Source organism: Triturus cristatus, chromosome 11, assembly GCF_964204655.1.
Source record: "Triturus cristatus chromosome 11, aTriCri1.1, whole genome shotgun sequence".
Taxonomy (NCBI): Eukaryota; Metazoa; Chordata; class Amphibia; order Caudata; family Salamandridae; genus Triturus; species Triturus cristatus.
Genome location: NC_140594.1, coordinates 562,819,388 through 562,842,270, shown reverse-complemented (window position 1 = coordinate 562,842,270; position 22,883 = coordinate 562,819,388). Strand labels below are relative to the sequence as shown.

General features: G+C 42.0%; 1 protein-coding gene across 1 annotated transcript in view; it reads right to left on the bottom strand.

Annotated features, from left to right (window-relative positions):
• The window catches only part of PCOLCE2 (procollagen C-endopeptidase enhancer 2), a 321,396-nt gene that overhangs the window by 282,632 nt on the left and 15,881 nt on the right, over positions 1 to 22,883 (bottom strand). The window contains exon 2 of the mRNA XM_085633604.1: positions 17,058 to 17,166. Within this exon, the coding sequence (XP_085489730.1) occupies positions 17,058 to 17,166 (109 nt within the window). The remainder of the gene's footprint in view (positions 1 to 17,057; positions 17,167 to 22,883) is intronic.

The window sequence follows — 22,883 nt, the reverse complement described above, 5'->3', positions numbered from 1 at the left end:
GGCTAAGGTGGCCGAAACAAAGGAAAAGAAGATCTACATACATCAAAATCCAGTAGGCAAATGAAGCAAAAAGAGAGGAGGTGTTGGTGCCAGAGTGAGGATTTTGTTTTATTGATTAAGTTTGTTGTTTCGTTTGTTTTACATTTGTTGTTGTGGTTTGTTAACGTAGTTGCTGTTGTTTGTAATGTTGTTAAATTGTTTTTAGTAATAAAAAGTTAAAAAAGTTACTACTGATTTCTTTCCTAAATAGCTTGTAAAGATGTTAATATTATTACAGTCTTGCAATGTTGACTTAAAGTGGAAGTTCCATCATCAAGAACTGTAACTGTGCTGTTTGATGTGTACGCATGTGTACGGTATTATAGAGAGATCACTGCTCCTTCACACTGTAGTATAAAGAATTCTTACAAGAGAGAGGTTTTGTACAGATGTGAATGCATCCTTATAGCATAATATGCACTACTGTCAGCAGGTGGAGATGGCAGTTCTTTAGCAAATCTTAGTATATATGCATGTCACTCTGGAGAGAAGTTTCAGTGCAGAAATCTGTCTCTGTGTGCACCTTACTACACATGCCTGTCCCTATAAGGAGGTGTCTGTGAAACAGGTCAGTGTGTCTTTACATTCAAACAGCACACTGGTCGTCCAAGACACAGTTGAAAACAGAGAGAATACTCAATTTTATATTCTACTAATGACATTCATTATCATAAAGAGAGATATAAGCAGAGAGAGAAGTCTCCACCCACAGCCTATTTTGCACATGTATCATTTTGGGGAGATGTCTGAGCTGCCCCGGCAGTGTATGTATACATTAGTCTGTATACTTGCCATCTAAGAGAAACTTCTCTGTATAGAGCCTACTTTCTCTCAGCACCATATTTGTATATCTGTCATTCAACAGAGATGTCTCAGCAGGGTTGTCTCAGCAGTGAGGTCAGTCCATACCAACACACTTCTACACATATTCATCATCCAAGAGAGAGATCTAAGGATAGGGGCCAGTCCCTCCCCACACCCTACAGGCACCTGTCATCCCAAAGAGAGGTCTCAGCAGAGAGGCCAGTACCTCCCCACACCCTACTACACCTATGATCTGAGAGTGGTCTCAGTGTGGAGGCCACTTTCTTCCTACATGATAGTGCACATACTCTTCATCCAAGAGAGAGTTTTCAGTGTTGAGGCCAGTCCTTTCGTGCACTGTATTGTGCATCCTTATTGTCATGGGAAGATGTGTTAGTGGAATAGCCAGTCCCTATTATAAACTACTATGTAGAGTGGTTATCCTGTGGTGAGGTGTTTTTGAAGAGTACAGTCTCTCCTTCCTCACTCCCTACAATATACTGCTGCGATACGGTGGAAAGATGGGACTAGAGTGGTCATTGTTTCCTAAAATCCTAGGAGAATGAAGTTAAAGTTGTAATTGCTTTAATGAAGGAGAGTGTACATTATTTGACTTTAAAAAACGTTATGATCTTGTGAGAGTCTCACGAGACAGGATCATAAAGAAAAAGGTTAGCGAAAATCTGGTGCATATAAATTATACTTATTATAACAGGATCTTTCAGTGAAAATGCTGAAAAGTAAGGTCTCGTGAACGCAAACCAGCAAACACTGCCCCCTTGCAGTGGATACGGAGGACTGTGTGCCTGACTCTTGTGAGACGCTCACGAGAATCACTCATGCTATGTATGGGAGCCTCATGGCTCTCACTAGGGACTCACGAAAGTCATCAAGAAGGGAAAAAAGGGGGCAACAGAATGCAAACAACATACATAATTAAAGTATATAACTCTGAAAAGAGCTTTTTCAAATATCATTTTGAACAACTGTATTTGTAACATTTTTAACTTTGTTGTATTTTTTTTAATGAAAAGAATAGAAAAAAAGCAAGAAACCGGGAGTAGAAAAACAACATCTCATTCAAAACAAAGCGGAGAAAAATGTAGAAAACAATTTGTTTTTTAAAAACTACTGCCTAGGTGGACATTTGTAGCCCTGCTTGTCTCAGAAGAATAAGTAATATGCTTGCATATGCAGCAAAAAAGGGCTTGGTTCAGTTATGCCTGGTTGTTTTCTGCTTGAGCAGTGAGTACCTGGACAGGCACACTGTCAACAGGTTGAAAAGATGTGGATGCCCTTGAGGAGTTATCAAGCTCTGCAGCATGGGCTAACTCAGCCTGAGCAAGGTGTTCAGGGTGCATAGCTCTCATATTTTGCCACATCCCAGTGGTACTCATGGAATATTGCTTGTTCTGGCTGCCCCAGGTGAACTCTATTTTGCATATGTTACAAATGACATATTTGGCACACCCTTTCTTATCACCAGAACTCATCTGAAAAAATTGCCAGACCAAGGACTCCCTGGGTGGCCTACTTGCAGGAACAGGAGTAGGGTTCTCAATTGAATCAGATGAGGACATTCTGATCACAGAAAATCACCAAAGTCAGAGAGTTAGTCAAAAAGGTGCAATCACAGAAAAACCCAATAGGCAAATGATGTTAGAAGGAAGGAATCTTTCTTTGCTAAATAAAGACATTCATATGGACCAATACCAATCCTTCCTTGAGATGTGTTTCCTCTACCGGGCATCTAAAAGGCCCACAAGATCATGAAAAACAGAGAACTTTCTTTATATCTCAAATACAACAATAAGTTAAATGTTATCCTACTTTAAACAACACTTCTCATGTCTTACTTTCTTCAGGACAGCAAAAATAAAGTGTTATCAAATTAATTTAAAATGTACTATCTCACAAGCGGATCGCGAGAGCCAGACAGGATGTACAGCCCCCTCATAGCCCACACAGGGGATTGTTTGTTCAGCTCCTGCAATTGTCTCGAGAGAGAGCCATATGTTTGTAAACAAAACAATTAATACAATATACAATTTGTACTAACTTTATTATTAAACCTTAGCATTCAATAATTACTGACAGGTGAAAAAGGACTCTGTACAACAGAATAGAACAAAACGTATAACTCTGCTATCTTGTGGGCCTCCTGCGAGAGCAATAACATTCCTTAAAAATAGATGTACATAGTAAAACACATAGTTGACAGTATAGGAAAAACTAATCAGTGTGTTTTTGAAATACAAATATGAAGTTTATGTAAAGATACATACAAAGAATAAGAAAATGAATCTGGGTATTATTCTGTTTATGTGAGTCACAAAAACTATGAAGTTGAACATTTTCAGCGTAAACATCATGGAGTAGTTAGATTTTATGTATTTTTAAATATATTTCTATTTTTTAAAACTTAAAAAATTCACTGAAAAAACAAAGGTTAAAGTAACGTTATAGTAAGGTTTAATAAAAATATAAATTTGAGATAAAAAAACCTTGGAAATTCACTGAAAAAAACAAAGTTTAAAGTAATGTTAAAGTTAGGTGTATTTCCCAATGACAACGTTAGCCTTTTGAACTAAAAAAAAACACAAAAATTGAGCAGTTATAGTTAGTAGCACTAACTATAACTTGCACCACCATCATGCACTGCTTATGACCTCACATATGACATGTTCTATGACATCATTTATGACATCACCGATGACATCTCAAATAACATCATTGATGACATCACTTATGACATTACATCATATGAACTTTGTTTTCCTGCATATTGCTGTGCATTTTTATGGCTTTACAGTACTATAGTTTACTTTCACAATCAACCACAGATATATGGGAAACCCTCATTGACTACAAAGTCCAATATGTATAAAAGTGTTAAAAAAAGAAAGCTGAACTACTGAATGCCAATTTCACAACAAATGCCCTATGACAGATAGCTTTTATCTGTATGAAACCCCTGACATCCACAGGACCTAGTTTAAGAAATGAAGTTGATATCAATAGAGAACTGAGAATTGTAAACAGTGTTTACTCTATGGCAATAGTTCTCTCTATACCAGACTGTTTGCAAACAGTGAAACTCTCATGAGAAATACACCACAGAGTATTGAAAATTATTGACTAGGAACAGTGTACATTCTATGCAACAGTTCTGAAAAAAACACTATTTGGTAAAGAATAACAACGATCTGAAGGTGCTAACGATCATACTACCTGCACCCTTCATGCTGTGTTGAAAATGTTACAGATAGCCCTTCATCTGAAGCAAAACAAGCACACGTACATAGATTAGTTCCTGGTGCACACACTCTTTCATGTTAAGTACAAATAATCATGCTGATACGATTCTCTCTAATAACTCAAAGCTGCTTACAAAATTTAGTATCTACTGCGTAGAATCTTTCTCATGTTGAAAACTTTTTCTGCAGAACCAAAAAGTTGTGTGGAGCATAATAAACACAAGTCAATTGTTACTTGCACACAGAGTTACTCTTGAATGCAAACATTTATAACGTGTGCAATTCCTCTACACAGCTATGGTGCATTAGGAGCACACGTGTTTTGTAAACACTTTTACCATTAGCTCCAACTAAGCTGTGCAAAAATACACAGAATTAATGTGGTTGTTACTCACCACTACTGTAAACTGTAAAACAAACTAGCACACTCATTGGTGTCGTGTAGTTTCCAATCTACGGAAGCAACTGCACGATTGTGGACAGCATAACCGCTGAGATGGCGCCAGACTGATTCCATGCACCCCCTCAGGGTACGTTGTCCTTTAGGCCATCTAGTTCACAGTGCCACCATAACTCCTCTAACTGCAGGAGGGTAGCAAATGGTTTTGACAACCACTGAACATCACATAATTCTTTCTAATTTTACTTATTTCTGTGCCTTATTCTTTTGGCATTCTCTATGTCTATATCACACATTATAGTTGAGATTTAACTTGAACCCTTGTTAGGATTCTAGTTTACTCTTTCTCTTAGAGACATATACAAGGAATACACAGTGGGACATTTTCAATATTCATTGAACCAATGTGATTCTTATGTGCTGCAATGATCAATAGATAGAAACAAATTAAAGTTATTAGCAGTATTAGGACAGTATTAGGACAGTATTAGAACAGTGAACAGAATAATGCTAAAACAATGTATATATGCAACCATATAAGACAATACAGAAAATCTATAGGACTAAAACGCACCCCCTAACCTAAGTGTCTAGTGTGTGTGTGTGTGTTCTGCCAAGAATCCCCGTACTGGATGATCCAACCCCTGTTGCCTGAAGGGAAAGAATGTAGGTCCCAGTTGTGGTCATGAGCTGGACACCCCTCGCAGAGGTATCAACAGGCTGCTGGGCAAAAGCATCAGCATGTAGAGACCTTGCCAATGACAGCAAAGCGCTCCTCTGCCAACACCTGGAAACTGATGTTTATTTATCAAATCAAATCAAATCAGGTGTTTGTTAAGTGCGACTACTCACCCGTAAGGGTTTCAAGGTGCTGAGGGGTGTGGGGGGGTTCGCAGGTTCCAGTCCATCAAGGAGGGGGTCTGTCGAAGAGCCAGGTTTTGAGGTTTCTTTAGAAGATGGGGAGCGATGTTATCTGTCTGAGGTGGAGCGGAAGGTCGTTCCAGGCTCTGGGCGCGCGGAAGGAGAAGGAGAGGCCTCCCGATCTGGTCTTTCTGGTGCAGGGGACCATGGCGTAGGAGAGCTGGGCTGATTGTAGGGTCCTTTGGGGTGCGTGCAATTTGAGTCGGCTATTCAGGTATGCTGGTCCGGTGTCGTGGAGGGCCTTGGGAGCGTGGGTTAGCATCTTGAAGGTGACTCTAGCTTCGATGGGGAGCTAGTGGAGTGTGCGCAGGTGCTGGGAGATGTGGCAGTGTCTTGGCAGGTTGAGGACCAGTCTTGAGGCGGCGTTTTGGATGTTCTGTAGCTTGCGGGTGAGGTTTTTGTTTATTCCGGCATAGAGTGCATTGCTGTTGTCGAGCCTGCTGGTGACCAGGGCGTGAGGGACGGTCTTTCTGTGTTCGAGAGGGATCCATTTGAAGGTCTTACATAGGAGGCGGAGGGTGTGGAACCAGGAGGACAAGACGGAGTTGATCTGGCGGTCCATTTTGAGCTCTGAGTCCAGGATGATTCCCAGGTTGAGTGCGTGGTCCGTGGGGATGGGCGGGCTTCCTAGGGCAAGGGGCCACCAGGTGTCGTTCCAGGCATCTGGGTTTGGGCCCATGATGAGTACTTCCATTTTATTGGTGTTTAGTTGTAGGCAGCTGTTTTTCATCCATTTGGCGACGGCTTCCATGCCTTCTCGAAAGTTGTGTCTGGCGGTGTAGGGTTCGTTGGATAGGGAGAGAATGAGTTGGATGTCGTCTGCGTATAACACAATATTGAGTCCGTGGATTCTGACGATGGGGGCGAGCGGCGCCATGTAGACGTTGAAGAGTGTAGGGCTGAGGGAGGACCCCTGGGGGACTCCACAGGTGGTAGGTGTAGGGTCCGAGAGGAAAGGGGGGAGTCTGACCCGCTGCGTTCTGCCAGAGAGGAAGGAGCGGATCCAGTCGAGGGCTTTGTCTTGGATCCCTGCGTCGTGGAGTCTGCGTATTACGGTGCGGTGAGAGACTATGTCGAACGCTGCTGAGAGGTTGAGGAAGATGAGGGCTGCTGTTTCTCTTTTGTCCAGTAAGGTACGGATGTCGTCTGTTGCGGCGAGGAGGGCGGTTTCCGTACAGTGTTTTTTTCTGAAGCCGGATTTGGAGGAGTCGAGGATGTTGTGCTCTATAACAAAAAGCATCCTTGCTTTGGGCTGAGATCTTGGTCAGGTCGCCATTGTTAAAGTCTGATAGATAGCTCTGTTGCCATATGTACGAAATAAATAATCACATTTACTCAATGTATGTATTAACTGTGTAAATGATGCATCAAGGTATCATGACAGTATTCTTGCGCAGTTGGTTTGTAAGCAAGTATAGTTTCCTAGAAACTAATCAGTTTTCTCACGGTTGCAAATGTGTGGCAAAAGTCATTAGGAAGAAACCTGTGTACAGGTAAAAAATTGTAGTGTTTCCATCTAGGCCTGACTGGGACACATGTCATTGGATGATGTCATCAGTGAGTCACCAATGATGTAATGTGAGATCTCATCAGTGATGTCATAAATTATGTAATAGAACATGTCAAGAGTGATGTCATATGTGAGGTCATAAGCAGTGCATGGTGGGGGCGCAAGTTATAGTTAGGGGTACTAACTATAACTGTAGTTAGTGGTACTAACTATAACTGCTGAATTTCTCTGTTTTTTTTAGTTCAAAACGTTGACATAGTTATTGAGAAATCCACCGAACTATAACGTTACTTTAACCTTTGTTTTTTCTGTGAATATATATAGCTATATTTATATATATTTATATATATTTACATACACACACAAACATACTGAGAGATATTTACCTATTTTCGTAGTCGATATTCTAGCTACAACTTTTTTGAAGCCTAACACAGTTGTTCTGAACCTCTGGTCCCCGGAGATACGCAAGTCCTACTCAGGCGGTTGGTAATGAAAGCAAAATTGAACATTTGAAACATTTTCTATATTTAATTGTGAATTAAATAAAATATTTCAATATTTGAGCATTTGTTTGAAGTATACTTGATTTTTGCATTTTTAAGTTGCTTTGAGGTTCAAATCATAGAAATTGCTAGGCTATGGTTTTCCGGCGTCCAATAAAGATTCAAGTAATGTTTCAGTGGGCGTCCAAAAAAGTGGAAAGCTTTAGAACCGCTGCTTAATAGATTGTGCCTGCTATTCTGACAAACATCCATTTCAGAGAGGAAAACGTTCGGAACTAGTGTAAATAAAGTCTGTGCATTCGGAGGCAGCTGTCTCCACAACCCCCTTGGACACACTTTCTCACGCCACTCTAGCAAGATGGGAGAGACAACCTGACAGGGATAGCAGTTGCAATAACATTATTTTTGGTGGGAAATAGGCCAAATTTGTCCCTTTCCTAGCGAGTGATAACAAGATCATTACCTGCCCTGGCCACACGATTGCATACCCCTCTACGATTTCTCATTGATTAACTCTTAAATTTGGCAACGCTTTCTTTGTTATTCTTAATTTCTGGAGTTTATTTTATTGACTCATTTTTTTCAGAATAAACGATTTGTGCACTCACTATATAATTTGGCCCACTGATGGGGAATATTTAAGCACGTCCAAGCTTCTGACTTCTGAAAACAGGCAGCATCTGCTTTAGTAAAACTTTAGGTAAAAAATACTGTAAGAATGCATGCACGACAACGAAAGAAAAGATCTAGCTGGAGGAAAAGTTACATTTATAGCCTCAAACGTACTCCTGCAGACTACCACCTTTTCTGCCAGATAGCACTAAAGTCGTGATTTAAAAATATACATTGCTGAGCTGAAAGCAAGAGCATCCTTGGAATTTTCCAACCTCTCTTATAGAAGAGCACTTCATAATGGCGTCTGGAGGCAGTGCCGGGACTGTGGTTTCCGAGACGAAATTACATATGCATTAGGTATTTGTTCCGGTAAAAGGAGCGCCCTCTTCTCCCACTGGCGTTCCTGGAGGAGATTCTGTCTCTTAAAAGTAGCCGTGCTCACAGACACTGGGCCACTGTGGTTGGTGAGTAACCTCTGAGAAGCAAGCCAGCTCCACTTGCCCTGGGTGTTCCCACCACTGCCCTAGACACTGCCATGACTCAGGCTTAGGCAGGCTTGCATTCTTGCTGATGATGTGAACGGAAAAACAGACAACAACGATTGCTCTGATGATAGCTAGCAGCACAATATTTGTTTTGGGACATTGTTCTCTGAAGGAATATTTTGAAAAGCAGGTGCAATCTTGCATTTTGAAAATTATTTGCCAATAAGGGAGAACTTATAGCTAGTTGAAATCTGGGAGACCCATATTAGATGGATTACATAATGAATTTTGGTGCCTTTTGTATTTTTATATAGGTTTTAACTCTTTTTTTGATCATATTGATCAATGATTTAGATTAGTAGCTCTAAAAATGTGTTGTATTTGGATGAGTCGGTAGTTCATTAGTAATCATGTTATTTGTATGCATTTTAGCCCTGATGCTGATGAAATAATTTTTATGGATTTTTTTATGATGAGTATATTACTGATAATTGTTGTATTTGTGTTTGTCTATTAATGTAATTGTTGTCTTGTACTTTTATGATTTTAATTAATCGATTAAAGTGGATTGACTCAATACTCTTCCATCGCTATGAACTACAGGTTCCTGTGACTGAAGAAAACTAAATTGTTAGACCTAAAACAATAGAATTATCCTATATTTGTCACCCTACTTATAAGATTTTAGTGGTTTGCTTAAAATTAATGTTTGTTATTGAAAGGCCTGCTGTGTATGCACGCGGACACATTTTGGTAGATAATAAGTTGTTTCTTGCACACTCCTTCATAACACACTTCTGTCGCATCTACGCACTGTAAACAACACGTGTTACTATTACTGAATTTAAGGATACTTAATTTACCACCCTGGAAGGATGGAGGACTGAGTCGGCCTCGCAAGGATTTGATACCTGGCCTCCTCAGGACTGCAGTTCAGCAATAGGTGTTCAACTCACTCAGCCACAATCCTGATGACACACAAAAAATGCAAGAGAGACGGTTAGCAAAATGACAGTGAAGAAATAATTTGTTGACTCAATCTACCCAACAGCACCTGTTTAGTGGCTTGAAAGGAGTGGGTTAAATCATTCCTGCCAGCATGGTTTCACAAAGGGAAAGCCGTGCCACCCAACTCTGTTTCAGGTCCTTGATTGGACGCCCAAGGTAATTAATTTATTGGATGGTGGTCGATGTGATTCACTACAGTTTCTTTAAAGATCATGGTTTGGTTTCACATAGAAAACTTCCACTGAAATTGAGCAGTCATTGGATAGCAGCCAGGTTAGGGTCAGGTTAGGGAATTGGGCTAGGAACAGTAGAGCAAAAGGCACAAGAGTAAGTGGTAAATTGAATCCATTCAGAGACAGGCGAGAGTCATTCCCCTGCTGAAAAAACCTGGGGCTGATTCAAAGAACCTTAAGAATTTTAGGCTGATCTCCCAGCTCCCTTTTCTGGCAAAGGTGCTGGAGCAGCATGTGCTGAAAACCCTATCACATCACATAGAGGTAAATCAGATACTCCAAATAAAACAGGCAGGTTTTAGGGCCCATCACAGTACAGAATTGGTAATGCTGGCAGTGACAGATGAACTTAAGACCATGGCCGACAACAGGAAGCCTTGCGCCCTGGTCCTATTGGACCTGTCCGCGGCATTCAACACGGTCAATTAAAGCCAACTCCTGTCACGAAACTCGGAGTTGGGCATCCAGGGGATGGCTTTCCAGTGGCTTTCGTCCTTCCTGTCTGACCGATCCCAACAGGTCCAACTGGCTGATCAGATGTCCAACACTGGCAAACTCTCGTGTGGGGTCCCCCAGGGTTCGGCATTGTCGCCCCTCCTTATCAATGCCTAGCTTCAGCCTCTGGTGGCTGCACTGAGCCGCATGGAGTGCCAAGTTTTTAATTACGCAGATGACACCCAAATTATCATCCAGATTGACAACTCCCCCATGGCCCACGGGCGGGTACAGAATAACCTGAAGTACACGGTCAACTGGATGACTGCCAATTCCTTTAAAATTAACCACGATAAAACTGAGGTCCTGGCAATCACCACTGACACCAATCCTTGGTGTGACCTCTTTTGGCCACAAGAGCTTGAAACCATCCCCAAACCAGCCCAAGTGGTAAAGAGCCTTGGCATAAAAATTGATGGCAGGCTCTCCATGGCTCACCAGGTATCTTCCGTGGCGGGAACATGTGTGGGCCTGTTGAGAGAGCTACGAAGACTCGCCCTCTCCTTTCCTTCCAAGCGCTAGGAGGCCTCAGGGTAGCTATGCGCTATACAAATATAATTTTCATTCATTTACAGCACTCTGGGTGGTAGTGTCAGCAATGATCGTGTCACGTCTGGACTATGGTAATTCCCTATACATTGGCCTCCCGGATAAGCAGCTAACGAAACTCCAGGTAGTCATGAATGATGCTGCCAGATTGATTTTTAGACTCCCAAAGCGGGCGCACACCACCCCCCTACTGCAACAGTTGCACTGGCACCCAGTTAGGCAAAAAACCATATTCAAAGGGCTATGCATAGCCCATAAAGCTATCCACGGCCAGGCCCCAGTTTACATCAGGGACCAACTGGTAAGCTATGTGCGAAGACGGTCCATCCGCTCCTCGGATGCTGGCCTGCTGGCTTGCCCCCGTTTTAACACCATTTCTAAAGCGGCAGAGCTTGTTCCACAATGATCCCCCAACTCTGGAACAAGCTACCCGCCAGCCTTCATAAAGAACCTGTCATCCTCCCATTTAGGAGGAAACTAAAAACACTCCTTTTTGTTGAAGCCTGGGGCACCACCTAAGCCAAGTTTTCAAGGCACACTTCTTCAGATGTGCCCAGGTTGGGCGCTCTCTCACAGCGCTTAGAGACCTGTCGGTGATAATGCGCTCTAGAAATCCCAATTAACAACAATAACAAGCAAGGTGCAAGATTCAGAGAGCTTTTCAATGGCGCTATCAACATGCTAGGCATTTAGCATACATTTACCCGGAGGATTAAAAGTTCTCGTGGGTAGCTGCACAGTGAACTGCATGCCGCCTCCCACCCTTTATCTCCTGTTTCCGCAAAAGGCTCTTCTTGTGATTGGGCCTTTTGAACAACGCCAGCTAATTTCAGCGTCGGTCTCTTTTCCTAAGCTTTTGCCTTCCCGTTTACCGGTTTACTCCCTTGGTAGACATTCAATGCAGGCCCCTCAGTGGTCCGGCTGCGCCTTCTCGGCCCGCAGTTTTCCTCTTAGCAACAACATACAGTGTCCTATCTCAAACTCTCCAAGGGAATAGATTGGCCCTTAACTTCACCTTAATTGCGCAGTGATGAGGTTAAAAACATAGGGGCAGATTTATGTTTGACTTGCGCCTCATTTACGCCGCCGTTGCGTCACTTTTGTGACCCAGCAGCGGCGCAAATCCTGCGCCATGGTGCGGGGTATTTACAACGTGACGCATCTGGGAGATGCGTCACGTTGTAAAGCCCTGCGCCACATGTAGGCGTTCCAGGGCAGGTGGGGGTGTTCCGGCGCAGGAACGCCTCCTAAAAGTGGCTGAGTGAAATCTACAAGATTTCACTCAGTCACTTTTGAGCCCATGCTGCGTCAAAACCCTGCGCCTGCTTGAAGCAGGCGTAAGGATTGACGCAGCATTGTGCAGATAGGGCCCCCCAGAGCATTGCTGGAGCAGCGTCGCGCTTGCGACGCAACTCCAGCAATGCGCCACTTTTACGGCACAGATGCGTGACGCATCTGTGCCGTTTTTGCCCCATGGTGCGCCGCATTATAAATGCGGCGCATCCATGATGGCGGAGCTGGGGCGCAAAATAACTGGCGCATCCCTGCTGATATGCAGGGATGCGTCAGTTATTATAAATATGCCCCATAGCTCTTGCAGTAGATCAGTTCACTAGGGGTAGTACACGGAAGAATCGCCCCACTGTAGAAGACAAAATTAGGGAACCCCAAACATGTTTGCATGGCATGACATGATGGGTCTTGCACACCAGTAGAACTTTCGTTTTTCCTTCTGGACATATGCTACTTGGAAAAAACCGAATCAAGTTCCATCAGAGTACTACGAAGGCCACGTATTCCACGAAAGGAGGAACAAAGGTCATCTCTGCCACCCACCATCATGACCTCCATCTTGTCAAAGGTCATTTTAGGCACTAACTACTCATTTAGTCCTATGGACTTGCATTTAATTCTTCTGGCAATTTCCAGATGGGCTAAAGCTACTGGATCCGGTTTTAAAAGGCCTCTGCCACTTTCCCCGACTCCCCGAAATTAATTGCAGAAGACACTGGCTTAGAAAGAGAGAGAGAAAGAGAGGCAGATGGAGAGAGAGAGATACATAAGAGTGAGAGATCAGAGAGAGGAGAGAGAGAGAATGGATGGATTGAAAAAGACAGAAAGGAGAGTAATGGAGCGTGTCTGGGTTCATCATTTTTGCCAGTACTGATTTTGGTTCTCCAGTTCGATCCTGGTCCCTTATACCTGAAAAAAGTGCGTTTATGTAGGCCCTTATGTCCAACATGCACAGTTGGCATTTCTGAGACCGGACACGAATAGCCTACCCAGTCTGAGCAGGATCTGTTTGAGGTTAGTGGGGCACAAAGCAGAGAGACAGACAAGTGTGGTCAGAGGATTAACATAGAAATAAAAGAAAATGCCTGACACTGTGGACTTCCGGGTAAACCAAAGGTGATGGTTGTGGCCTCTAAAGTAAGAGGAAACAAAGCATGGGAGTCCGACATTGGTTCAGGATTGATGAACCCATGCCAGATTTTAGGGTTATCTACTTAACATAAAATGATACACATGGAACCTGAATGGAAACTCTGTACATAGTCAGTGCTTAGCTAGATAACCTGCTATGGATTTGAACCTACTAGTCATCCATTGGACCCCCTGACAGACAAGTAAGAGCACAGCCAATAGGGCCACAACCTTGTGCCCGCCAAATAATGCACAGTGCTCCGGATAACTTAAACAATGTCCGTATCTTGACACCACCACCACCCTGAGATAGTCTAGAGGTACCTCCAGAATGAATGCTATGCTACAATGGGGCAAGGACCCAGATAGGAAGGGATCAGTTCTTGAACAGGTTTTCTCTAAGCTATTCAGAATTGATATTGCTGAATAACTCCTTTGTGGATTATGAATAGTAGCAGAAGACACACACATCGGTCATGGGCTAACACTGAAGGTGGAGTAGAAAAAAAATGTGGCACAATTTTAGAAAAGCTGGAAACGTGGTTAAAGATGTGAAAAAGTATCTTCAATCCACCTAGTGTACAGAGATCCAAGTACATAATGTGGGGGTTGGGTATATTAAAGTTCACCAAACTGGAGAAGGATCTTAGTGGCATTGCATATGCTGACGTCAAAGTATCTAAACAATGTGACATGGGAGGAGCATTGGGTTATAACAAGCAAAACAAGCATTGGCAAAGCGAATAGACTTGGCTTGTTTACAGTGCACGCACAGAGGTTTCACAACATCAAGGGACACATTCACACATGCATGCACACAGGCTTCCTTGCAAACACAGTCCAATACACAACCACACTGATAAACAAAGACAACACAACATGCCCGCATCCACGCATGCATAAATAAACCGTTATGAAATATATATTTGGCAGGCAATTACAAGTTGCAGATCGGGCCATTTAATTTCATAATACAGGTTCCACATGTGTTCTGCATGTCACCACAGTCTGTCTATCATAAGAGGTAAAATGCCAGCATTCGGGAATAAATCGGAGGAGATATTTTGAAACAGCCACAGATGCTAAATGTACAACAATTCAAACCACTTGATCTATCCCATGCAAAAGCAAAACATAAATCGGAAATTACATTGAATAGTAAAACCAACTCCTTCATGAACAGGATTTGTTTCAGCAGAGATAAATACAAGGACAGAAACTGAATGTAAAATGCGATGCAAGAAAATACATACAACTATGGAAGGTTTAGCTTTTTCTGACGGACCCCATGCAAATAGGTTCTTCTCACAAGTCTAGCTTGCCTAATCTGACACGTTAACTAACGTCCTCTAAGGAAGCACAACTGTGGACAGGTGTGTATGTCACATAAACAAGGAATGGTAAAGAAACATAGAAAGGGAATGCGTTATTGCACAACATGAAGCGCACCAAAGGGCCTCAACTTTTGATATTTTCCAGAACACACTCCCTGGGTGGACGTCTGTGACTCACAGCAGTGATCAGCCTCTTTAGAGCCAGCTCAGTATTATTACCAGTCAAAGTCAGTGTGCATCTGTGATCTTTTTTATCAGATCAAGTGTGGCTGAGTAGTAAACAACACAATAAAAGCCTACTGTATAATGTACATTGAGACAAGTGGTTGTCTGCTTACTTCCTGCATCAGGTACCACGGCCGGGCTTTGTCTCTTGCTTACCCACTGCCCAGCGCTTTACTTCATTGATATGTCCTCTCTCTTAAATGGCATTCTTTATCCACCGGAGAAGGGGAAGAGGCCCCAGTGCCTAATTTGTAAAATATTAAGTACCAGGGCCCTTACCTGGAGGCCACTGCAGCTTGCACCACCTATCGCCCCAGTCAACGCTGCCAAAACAGCTACTAACCATCTCTCCCGCATGTAAATGCAACAGTTCAGATTATTCCAGGTCCCTAAAGCTAAAGGAATGGCTGGGGAGACAGGTATTAGTATTTTTTTTAATGGATATTGTTTTCCTAAACAACTGTTATACTGCTCATCTTTAAATTACATAAGCAGCGCCACCTCGTGGCAGACTGCCCTAAGTGTGGTGTTGACAATTAGGTACCGGTGCCGAGCACCAGAAACCAATTAAGTGCAGGTGCTCAGCACCGGAAAGCTCTGGCTCAAATTAAGCACTGAGAGGCCCTCTGGCCCACTTAAGAACACCATGGAAATGGCTCACTGTCCCACTCTGCCCTGCAGTGCACACATATGTCTGTATGCCGGGTTCGAGTGGGACAGTGTACGCTATCACACCCGATGTGCTGTTCCCAGTGCAGGAGCGAATCCTGGCACTGAGAACAGTGATTGGTAAAAGAAGGGCCGGCTGTTTGAAGGAACCCGTCCACCTTTCTCTGTGAAGGCGGCAATGCAGCCCGCTTTTGAAAGGGGGGGGCAGACAACCCCCTGGAGGTGGATGAAGTGAGTAGCTGCACCCGGCTGCAAGGGGATATCTGGAGTATGTCCATGGGAACTGATTTCCCACCTTTCAAAGAGCGCTCTCAGGGGTCGCACTGACAGCTCCTTTTCCTCTGCACACATATCCTTAATATTACGTGGGCACAGAGGCTGTTTCCTCATTTGCCTGGGACCAGGCCCCTTGCACACGAGGAAAAGCCCCTTTTGGGATGCACTTGTAGAACTGGAGCAACCTGTATTACACACGCACCCATGCAGGCATCTGCGGCCCCTTCTGTAATACCAACGTTTTCCGGGGATGCAGAAAGCAGGTGCACATGCCTGTTGCTCCTCAGACTTCTTAGTGTAATATGGCCCTAAAGGTTTGGGACCCTTATTCCTAACACTCCCTCAGAGAGAGCTAGCTACCGTAGACATACACTCCCAAGCCTCTACTTAGGACACTGACTCTGGGATCCTTCTGGGATTAGAAAAGATGGCACCCAGGTGGCACTTTGAGTCACAGAGCACCTCCAGCCTCCCTCTGCATTAGCTTCCAAAAGGTAAAAACTTGTGAAAATATTCCATCCTTTCCAGTCTTCTATTTCCAGTTACTCATTATCGCCATGGTCTGAGTCACCGGAAAGCATGCTGTCAGTTCAAGCTGCCTTTCTCTGCTCCCTGTGGTATGTTTAAGAGTTGTTTACAGCCAGAGCCAACTACAGAATGTCATATATTGGCAGGGTGAGCCTTGAAATAAAATCGCCTGACCCATAGAAAATTCTCTATCAGGGGAGTTGTTTATTGTTCCAGAGACGTTTGAAGGCCTGGGCTAAGTAGGCAATTGTCCGGGTCCCCACCTTCCTTCAAACGCAATATACATATGTTTTATTTTAATATTGTGTAAAAGTCCACTAAACATGTGTCACGCTGCACGTACTATGGCTTTTCTACAATGTGAGGAACAGGCTGAGTAAAAACTGAGGGCCCACAAAAAATATAAAATGGAAAATACAGATCAAAAATACATTTCTTCATTAATGATTACTCAAGTTTTATTTTAGTGCTGTTTGCCTGGCAGGCGCTGGACAGATCGAGAGTTTGTGGTTTTTGTGTGTCTCCTGGTCTGAAAGTTTAACTTATAATTTAATATTACTTGGCATCAAGACAGATTAAATTAAGTAAAATGCACAACAAATCCAAACTTATTCCAAAGAGGGGGACCCAAAATATATCTTGCCCAGGGCCCCAGAAATGCTTAAGAGGGAACTGTCTTGCCCCCCCCCCCCCCTCATCTTGTTGACCCCACTATGTTCCTCTTCAGGCTCAGATGGTAACAGAAGGGCTAATAAAAAAGAATCGCCGCCGCATCCTACCGTGATTTTCCAAGTACATTTGCTGTTGGGAGGGTAGACTCCAGGGAATCCTTCACTGCCAATAAATCCAGTCTCTCCAGTTAGGTTTCCTCCACAAGTGAAAGCTTGTCTGTGAAGGCAAAAGACACAACAATAAACATCTCAGGCAGTCCAAGTCTCCCTGAATTAGAAAGTTCACCCAGCTGGTTAGCAAATCCCACTTTGCCCCTCCTGACTTCATAATCTCCTTGAAATTGACCAAAAGATGCAGATTTTTCCCAATCACACTTAATTTTCCATGAAATGGACACAAATATAGGGTAAGCGGCTGTCCCAAGTTTGATGGATAGTTACAGTATTTGGATGTCCATCCTCATGTTCCTAGATTTGCCACTGAATAACATACATGCACTGCTTTTGAGAGAGGGTTGGGTGAGCCTGAGCAGTGTTCTACCAGAATATCTTTCTTGAAATATGGGCCAACAAAAATATATAGTGACTCGCACCATAGCTTGGATATAAGTTTCTATACAGAAATATATATTTACTATACTTAACTCCACATATATTGATGATACATAGAACAGAATGGAACTACCCTCGTGGAAGACTAGCTATTCTGTATACTTGTTGTCTATTTTGAGAACATTTACTGTTGTAAAGCGCTCTGACTCAGATGCTCTGTATAGACTTGTTACTTTGATGTGAACATTTACTGTTGTAAAGCGCTTTGATACCTTCGGGTCTAGCTAGCGTTATATAAAACTCTCAAATAAATATATCTTCATGGTATGTGCAATATGTTGAGTTAATAATAGTAACCCTAAACTAACCTAGCCTTCCCTATATTGTGGTAATCGAAGTTCTGGCCAAGATATTTTTGAAAGATGGTTATTTTCATCTCAATGGGCCTGATGCAGTATTTTGTTTGCAAACCAGGGATGTGCAATTTGCACACAAAGGGGGGATATTAACAACAAAATGTAGGTGCACGGTGTTACTCCAAAATTGATGAGAACATGCTCCAACAATTTTTAAAATGCAGGGATGAGCCATATTTACAAAAGACCGATGCACCTCTGTGTTTCTCCTAGCGCTGGTGCTAATAAAGCTACCTTGCGCCACAGCAGGCACCCTTGTGCCATGTTGCAAGGGTGCCTACGATGGCGCAAGAATGCCTGCACTGCAGGGGCGATTGTTTATGTGCAGGAAGGGACACCTTCTCATAATACCAGCAGCCCTGGTCATATAACATCACGATGGGAGGCCCAGATGCAGTCTTACGGAACGGACGTGGAAGTGTACAGACTCCTTGGTGTCAGTTCTTCCTGCTCTCTGGTACTCAGCCGCCGGAGAAGGTATCCCTGAAGTGTAAAACTTCAGCCATCGACACTTCTTTATAACCCTTTATCCCAAATTTTGAAGTGCCCTGCTATTCCCACTGTTTCCCACCCAGGGAAGTCGTGTGCACAGAGTAAGCTCGAGGCAGAGGGGTTTCTGGAAATTTGGCACTCGGGGTAATCTCGAGGTGGATCAATTGCACCAACCATGTTGCCTTCAAAGGAGCACGCTAATACCCCAAAAGACATTTTCATCAACTTTACCTGTAATAAACAATGGAAACCATTAGAGTTGCGATTGTCATACCACGCGATATTGCAGGTTTCTATTAGAGATGATGACGTGTATGTGAAAAACAAAAGCCGCAACGTAAGGAGCAAGTTTCGAAGTTTGCAAAGACATTTTCCTCCAAAACGTGCTCAGCATGCCTGAACATCTGTCTTTTCTTTTCATGTGACGTGTGTGAATGGTGTGAGCTAGTTTTACTAAATTGAGTTCAGGAATTATATAATAGGCACATTTTGTTGGCATTTGATTTCATGTTTATTTATTTTTTTATAAACCTCTACCTACGTGTGTGTTGACACTTGTTACATATGAAGTGTGTGGCATGCATATATAGTGGTAGGTTAGAGTATAATTATAGGTTGGTACAATAGCTGGTGGGGGTGAAATTCCACTACTGGTCTGTGCAATTCTTTGTCAGTGGCGAATGACGACGTGCTATTGAAGACTTAACATTTCAGCTTCTTTCTGAATTGAAGTATTTTAGGAGCAGACCTAATTTCTGGAGCGTTGATGTCTGAATTCCTAGCCTGGTGTTCTCAGAAGTCTTGTCTTTTGGTTTCTTCTTTGAAAACGTGAACAAAAACTTACATGAGATGAGGCAAATTCACAGGTGTTAGGATGTGACCTCTTGCAGAGTTACTGGACTTTCAAGTGGTTTTCTTCAGGTACTTTTGTTTTTTATCTGCTCAGACCGCATACTGCTCCTTATCCTCCCTCTATGCTTTTGTTGTCTTGATTACTCTGGTATCAGTTGATATAAGACTTAACTTGTCAGGGCTGGCCTGAGAAACAAAACCGGCCCTGGCAAAGTGCTAGGCCGGCACCCCCCATCCCCCCCCCTGGGGGTTGGGGGTGTCGCCGAGCTCTTTACAGGGCCGATTTTACAGGCCTGTAAAAAAAACGCCCCCCGGGGGCCCAAAACCGGCCCCCACCCGTGCGGCCCACCGGGGGATTGCCTGGTGCCCGCTACGGCCAGTCCAGCCCTGTCACTTGTAGCTATATCATTTCCTCCAGACTTTTAAGAGCTGCAGTATAAAAAGCTTTACATTACATAGACTTCACTCCTTGCACAGGACAGGGACCACAATTCTGAACTGTATTACTAATGAATAATTCCGTTTTACAGTTGCAATACTTGGTAATCTTAGTTTTTCAGACCGGCTCTATTTGCATGCTGCTATCATAAAGGCATTATTCTGATAACTGATTAATTTCTAAAGGCCCGTCTCATAGTCCATTCACAGAATCATAAAATCTTTTTCCAGACCCTCAAACTTTTTTTTTTTAAGTTTAAAGAAAGTTTATTGGATATAAGTAGAAGATACAACAGTAATACAATCCAGTATATAGTAATAATAAAAAATAGAAAATATGCTGTATACAATAAAGAAAGAAGAAATAAGAAGGAGAGAAGGAAAAAAGGGGGGGGGGAGGGAAAGTAAAAAGATATAGATACCCTATAATAATACAACTGAAAATATTGTTCAAAAATATAACATGTATATCATATTGATCTCACTACTACAAACTTAATTATATATGGAGAATAAGCACAAAATATAACAATATTTAATTTACTATAATCTAAGGAGGTTTGGAGACTTCTTCTATGGCTGGAATATGTGATGGCAGGGATTGAGCAGACATATTTAGAAAGTCGGTGACGGGTAACCATAATAAGTCACGTTTAATGGCTAGTGTAATCGGGTGAACATAAGCTCTATCTAATCGATGGTTATAACAAACACCATACCACCAGGCCCGAAAAGAAACGTTTGAGGCATTTTTCCATGATTTACTGATTTGCTGAAAAGCAACAGCTATAAGTAGATCAATAATGAGGGTATTAAGGGAGGTGGAGGAGGACCAAACTTCTGCAACACTACCTAAAAAAACATGAGAAAAAGAAAAAGGGATATGAGTGGGAAATATTTTGTTAATTTGCTGCCAAACCCTAGTCCAAAATTGATGAATAACTGGACATGTAAATAACATATGTTTAAGATCTGCAACAGGGGCTGGACATGACCAACAGGTAGAGGGAGAGAGATGATTAATCTGATGTAATTTGGCAGGAGTGATTAAAAGTCTATTATATATGAAAAATAGTGTTTGTGTAGTATTTGCTGCCCTAGAAGATTTCCTTAATTTAGTCCAAATTTTATCCCATATTGAAATGGAAAAGGAAGCGTTTAAATCAGATTCCCAACTAGATTCAACTGCAGATTTATCCCGAGTCTGACCAATGTGTCTCAATTTATTATAAATTTGAGAAGCTGAAGTGTTCAATGTTAAGAACGAAATTTGAACCGGAGAAGGAGTGATCTGTGTGAAAGAAGTCATGAGTTTATCATAAGAACTTTGAGCAGCTAGGGTCAGTAATATATATTTAGGATGATATGAAGAGGGAAGGGAATAACGCATTTGCAATATAGAGAAGGGTATGCAGGTATCACCTAGAAAAAGCTGATGAGTCCATTTAAGACCAAGATTGAACCAATCTTTCCAAAAAAGAGTCCGATTTTTAATCTTAATGTGATTGTTATATCAAATCGGAGATTGCAAGAAATGGTTTCGGTCATTTAAACCATCTAGCATAAGAGGATGAAGAATTTTACGAGTATGCTTAAGAATGGGAAGAGAACATTTTTGGGGGTATTAGATAAGGATAAAAATTCATCAAATGAGAAAGGATAAATGAAGTGAGATTCAATTTCTACCCACAAAGGTAAAGATAAATCAGTCGCATTCTGAGATAATAATGAAGAAGAATTCTTAAGAAAGAAGGAAGTATGATAAGATGCAAAATCGGGGAAGTTAACTCCACCTAAGTGTTTAGGTTGTTTAAGTTTAGAAAAGGACATCCTAGATTTTTTGTTCTGCCACAGAAACTGTGATAAAATAGTATATATTTTTTTGTACCTGGATTTAGGAATGTTAACAGGAAGATTAGATAAGAAAAATAAAATTATAGGCACCAACATCATTTTTACAGAGTCTAGTCTACCCCACCAAGATAAAAACAAGGGGTGCCATCGTGCTGTGGAATTGGCTAACGTTGACTGGAGATTCTTAAGATTGAGTGATACAGTATCCTTAATAGAAGGAGTGAACCATAGACCTAAGTACTTAATCTTAGTAGGACTCCAGTGAAAAGAAGAAGATACAAAATCAGCATGGAAACAGTATTTATTTAACGGAAGAATTTCGCATTTGTCTAATTGAGCTTGTATCCTGAAACTGAGGAAAAAGTAGAGACTTCTGAAAGAAAAGCCGGTAAAGAGGACTGAGGAGTAGATATAAATAAAAGAATATCATCGTCATATGCCGAGATTTTTAAATGTTTATCGCCATAAGGAAAACCAGTAATATTTTTGTTCATCCGGATTTTAGACAAGAAGGGCTCTAAAGTCAAAACAAATAAAATGGGAGAAAGAGGACAACCTTGCCTTACACCTCTGAGAAGTGGGAAAGAAGAAGAAACAAGTCCATTAGCTAAAATAAATGATCTTGGAAAAGAGTAAAGCAGCGAAATAGAGGAAAGAAATTTAGGGCCAAAACCAAACCAAGTAAGAGTCGAAAAGATAAACTGCCAATTAACCCTGTCAAAAGCTTTCTCAGCATCCAAAGCCACGGTTGCTAACGAAGATTTATGGGAGTGAGACTTACTAAGTACATTGAAAAAGAGACGAGTGTTGTCAGAGAGGTGGCGACCTTTAATGAAACCACATTGTTCTTTACCGATTAAGTGAGGTAGAATATTATCCAGACGAAGCACAAGAATCTTCGCAAAAATTTTATAGTCCAAATTGATTAAAGAAATAGGTCTGTAATTTTTACATAATGAATGATCTTTACCTTCTTTAGGAAGAAGACAAATCAAAGCCTCTTGAAATGAACCTTCAGAACTCCGGGAAGAAATAAAACACAGGAATAATCTAAGTAGTTTGGGAATAAGTAAATTGGAAAAGTGAGTGTAAAACTCTATCGTAAAGCCATCCGGACCCGGAGCTTTCCCCTTTTTAAGTGACTGAATAGCGTTGAGAATATCTTTAGTGTGTATATCAGACTCTAGAGAGGAGAAATCTACATCTAAAGAAGAAGGAGGAGAAGGGATGGAGGCTAAATATTGAGCGATGTGAGATAAGAGGGGCGGAGATTCTGGAGTGTATAGCGATTTGTAAAAATTGGAGAATTCCAAAAGAATGTCTTCGTCTT